This window comes from Orycteropus afer, unplaced genomic scaffold, assembly GCF_000298275.1.
Source record: "Orycteropus afer afer isolate SDZICR_OR568_19922 unplaced genomic scaffold, OryAfe1.0 scaffold00051, whole genome shotgun sequence".
Classification (NCBI taxonomy): domain Eukaryota; kingdom Metazoa; phylum Chordata; class Mammalia; order Tubulidentata; family Orycteropodidae; genus Orycteropus; species Orycteropus afer.
In genome coordinates this window covers 6,702,170-6,705,163 of record NW_006921638.1, presented here as the reverse complement: position 1 = coordinate 6,705,163, position 2,994 = coordinate 6,702,170, and the positions used below count along the sequence as shown (strand labels likewise).

At 34.2% G+C, this 2,994-nt stretch overlaps 1 protein-coding gene across 1 annotated transcript in view; it reads left to right on the top strand.

Moving 5' to 3' along the window:
* The window catches only part of RALGAPA1 (Ral GTPase activating protein catalytic subunit alpha 1), a 343,304-nt gene that overhangs the window by 127,855 nt on the left and 212,455 nt on the right, over positions 1 to 2,994 (top strand). Inside the window, exon 11 of the mRNA XM_007938553.1 lies at positions 2,069 to 2,266. Within this exon, the coding sequence (XP_007936744.1) occupies positions 2,069 to 2,266 (198 nt within the window). The remainder of the gene's footprint in view (positions 1 to 2,068; positions 2,267 to 2,994) is intronic.

The following is a 2,994-nucleotide window of genomic DNA, read 5'->3' as shown; positions in this document are numbered from 1 at the left end:
GCCTCGGAAACCCAAGGAGGGGTCGCTATGAGTCGGGGCCGACTCGACGGCAAACAACAACAACAACAACATATATATATATATTATCTCCTTTTGTTCTGATTCCTCTTCCTTATTCTTTTCTAGTTATGATTTGACCTCTTCATGTAGGTCTGTCTGCATTGAGAAAATTTGATGAGTATAGATTCAAATATTTCTGTACTAATGATGGTAGTTTCTTTTATCAGTTGAAAATTGATCTGTTTAATATTGGTATTCTGAAGTTGCTGTTTCATAGGGTGATAGGTGCTAATATATAAATTAGAATGTTCTGGTTTCTGTGACAGTAATGTCTTATAATTATAAACTGGCATTTTGGTTTTATCCATCATTTTTTTAGTCATAGCTAATATCAGTCTGTCCTCAAGGTTTATATTTAGTATGCTAGCAAAACACCATGTATTAGAGGCTGCAGTATGAAGGTTACATTCTTATCTTCAGAAAAGTCACCAGCCCACATGGGATAATCTGACCATTTTGTGCAATAATAAATATCTTAGCTCTGGAGACAGATTATATATATATTTAATAAGTAAACATCTCATTATTTTAGAGCAAAACTGCTTTATTTCTTTTAAAGTTTTTAGAGAAAGATTGAGCTGTTGCTGACATTGCAAAATGAAATAGCCTTATATCAGGCAGTGATTATCAAAATCATGCCATTGACCATTAAGCTGCTATGAAGTGTGGGGATATGAAAGATGGAGTTTGGGAATTGGAGCTGGAGGAAAATAACAAAGAATGCAGTCTGCTAGATAATTAAATACAAGGATTACCAAGCAACATTAAATGACCTTGTTGTAATTATATATTATTATTATTATTATTTATAATTTTCTTAGGGAAGTTGATAGTTTTACTAATTTCATTCAAATAAAGAAAGCCATTTAGACATTACTTCTTATTAAAAAATTCATCTACTCATAACTCTAGAGTAAGAAGTGTCAGATTATAAGTAAAGATCTTGTGAGTTTTGAAATTGAGATTAATAGACAATGGGTAGCATAGTGCTTAAGGCACTTGACTGCTAATCAGAAGGCTGGCGGTTCAACCCCACCAGCCACTTCTCGGGAGGAAGATGGGGCAATCTACTTCCATAATGATACTGCCTCGGACACCCAAGGAGGGGTTGCTATGAGTCAGGTCTGATTCGACGGCACATAACAACAACAACAACATGAAGAGAAAAATAAAATTTAATTTCATTTGTAAATGAATTTGTAAATAAAAATACTGTAAAAATGTTTGCAATACATAAACATACAAACATGCATAAAGAAAGGACTTTAGAAGTGAGATTAAGAGTTGAGAGTATTTTTCTGTATTTTATCCCCCCATGTCTGGATTATATACATTTTTTTTTCCTTTTTGCTGTGAGGGTGTAATATTTTTTGATAAAGAAAATCTTCACTTTTTTTAGGTTATGGTAACCCAGAAATGTAACCTGAAGGAAAAAATAACTATAAGATACTCCTTTTGTATTTTAGTTGTTTTACTTTATTATTTAAGTTAAATAATTTTGTTATATTTAAAATGAACTATGAAAGCTTTAACCATTTTTTTCCTAAACTATCTTGTTACATATGATTTTTATTACTGATAATCAGATTTAATTTTCAGTTTTTAAAATGTGAAATCTTTAAATCAGAATTTATCTTACTAGTAATAATTCTCAAAAAAACACAATAATGTAAGTTACAAAATGTGATTTATTATGAAAAGGTGTATTTATATTGCACTTTGTAAAGGTACAATTATTTCATGAAACAGAATATTGCACTATATGATAGACAATTGAGATAAGTCTTCACTATCTCTAAGACATTGTCTAACTGCTAAAGCATTTCTGTCTCAATGCATTTACCAATTATTTGTCTATCAAAGTTTTTCTGACAATGAATTTGTGTGACTTTTTAAACAATCTTTTATATCTCATGTTTTATTATCATAGAAATACATGTACTGAAAGTTTGTAGCAAAGGAGAAAAAAATACCATTATCACTGTTTTCTCCTTGTTTTTTTCACTAGGCATTTTTATTGCCAATTTGTGAAGCAGCAGCTATGAGAAAAGTGGTGAAAGTATATCAGGAATGGATCCAGCAAGAGGAAAAACCTTTGTTCATGCAAGAACCTGAAGAAAATGTGACCTCTTCTTCAGACTTACCTTGCATTGAAAATGTCACAGACCATGATATTTCAGTAGAAGAAGGGGAAAAAAGAGAAGAGGTAAAATTTTAAGATTATGTATTTTAGTGTAAGTTTAAAAGATTATATTTTCACAAAAGTGTAATAACACATTAACACAAATACATATACTAAATAGGAAGGCAAAGAGTATATTTTGTAGTTTAGGGAATACAGTAGCTGTTACCTTATTTCCCAGTCCTAAAGCTCTTTGATGCCACAATTACAAAAATAAATATCATTGAGTTCTTCATGTGATTGTCTAGATTGAAATTAGTAGATGCTTTAATAAAGTTGTAATATTTAAAGCTGGAGGGATCCAGGTGAGGAGAGGGAACTCAGGCACGCCCAAAGCAGCAGGGCGGGAGAGTGGGAGAAAGGGGATTAAAAGGCCCAGGAACTGTGACAGAGGAGCAGTCAGCCTCTGGGATCCAGGTGAGGAGAGGGAACCCAGGCATGCCCAAAGCAGCAGGGTGGGAGAGCGGGAGAAAGGGAATTAAAAGGCCAGGAACCCAGACAGAGGAGGAGTCAGCCACAGGGACCCAGATAAGGGTGTTATGAGAGGTTTCCAACAGGGAGACAAATCTGTCTGTCGGTTTGTCTTACCGTGGTGACGTGTTGATACGAGTTTTGAGGCTGAGCCACTGGTGTTTCAAAACCAGCGGGATGCACATGGTTCACAGGTATCAGCCCGGCTTACAGACTGAGACAGACTAGGAAGAAGGAAGAAGCCATCCACTTCTCAAAGAATTGGCCAGGGAAAACCTTAT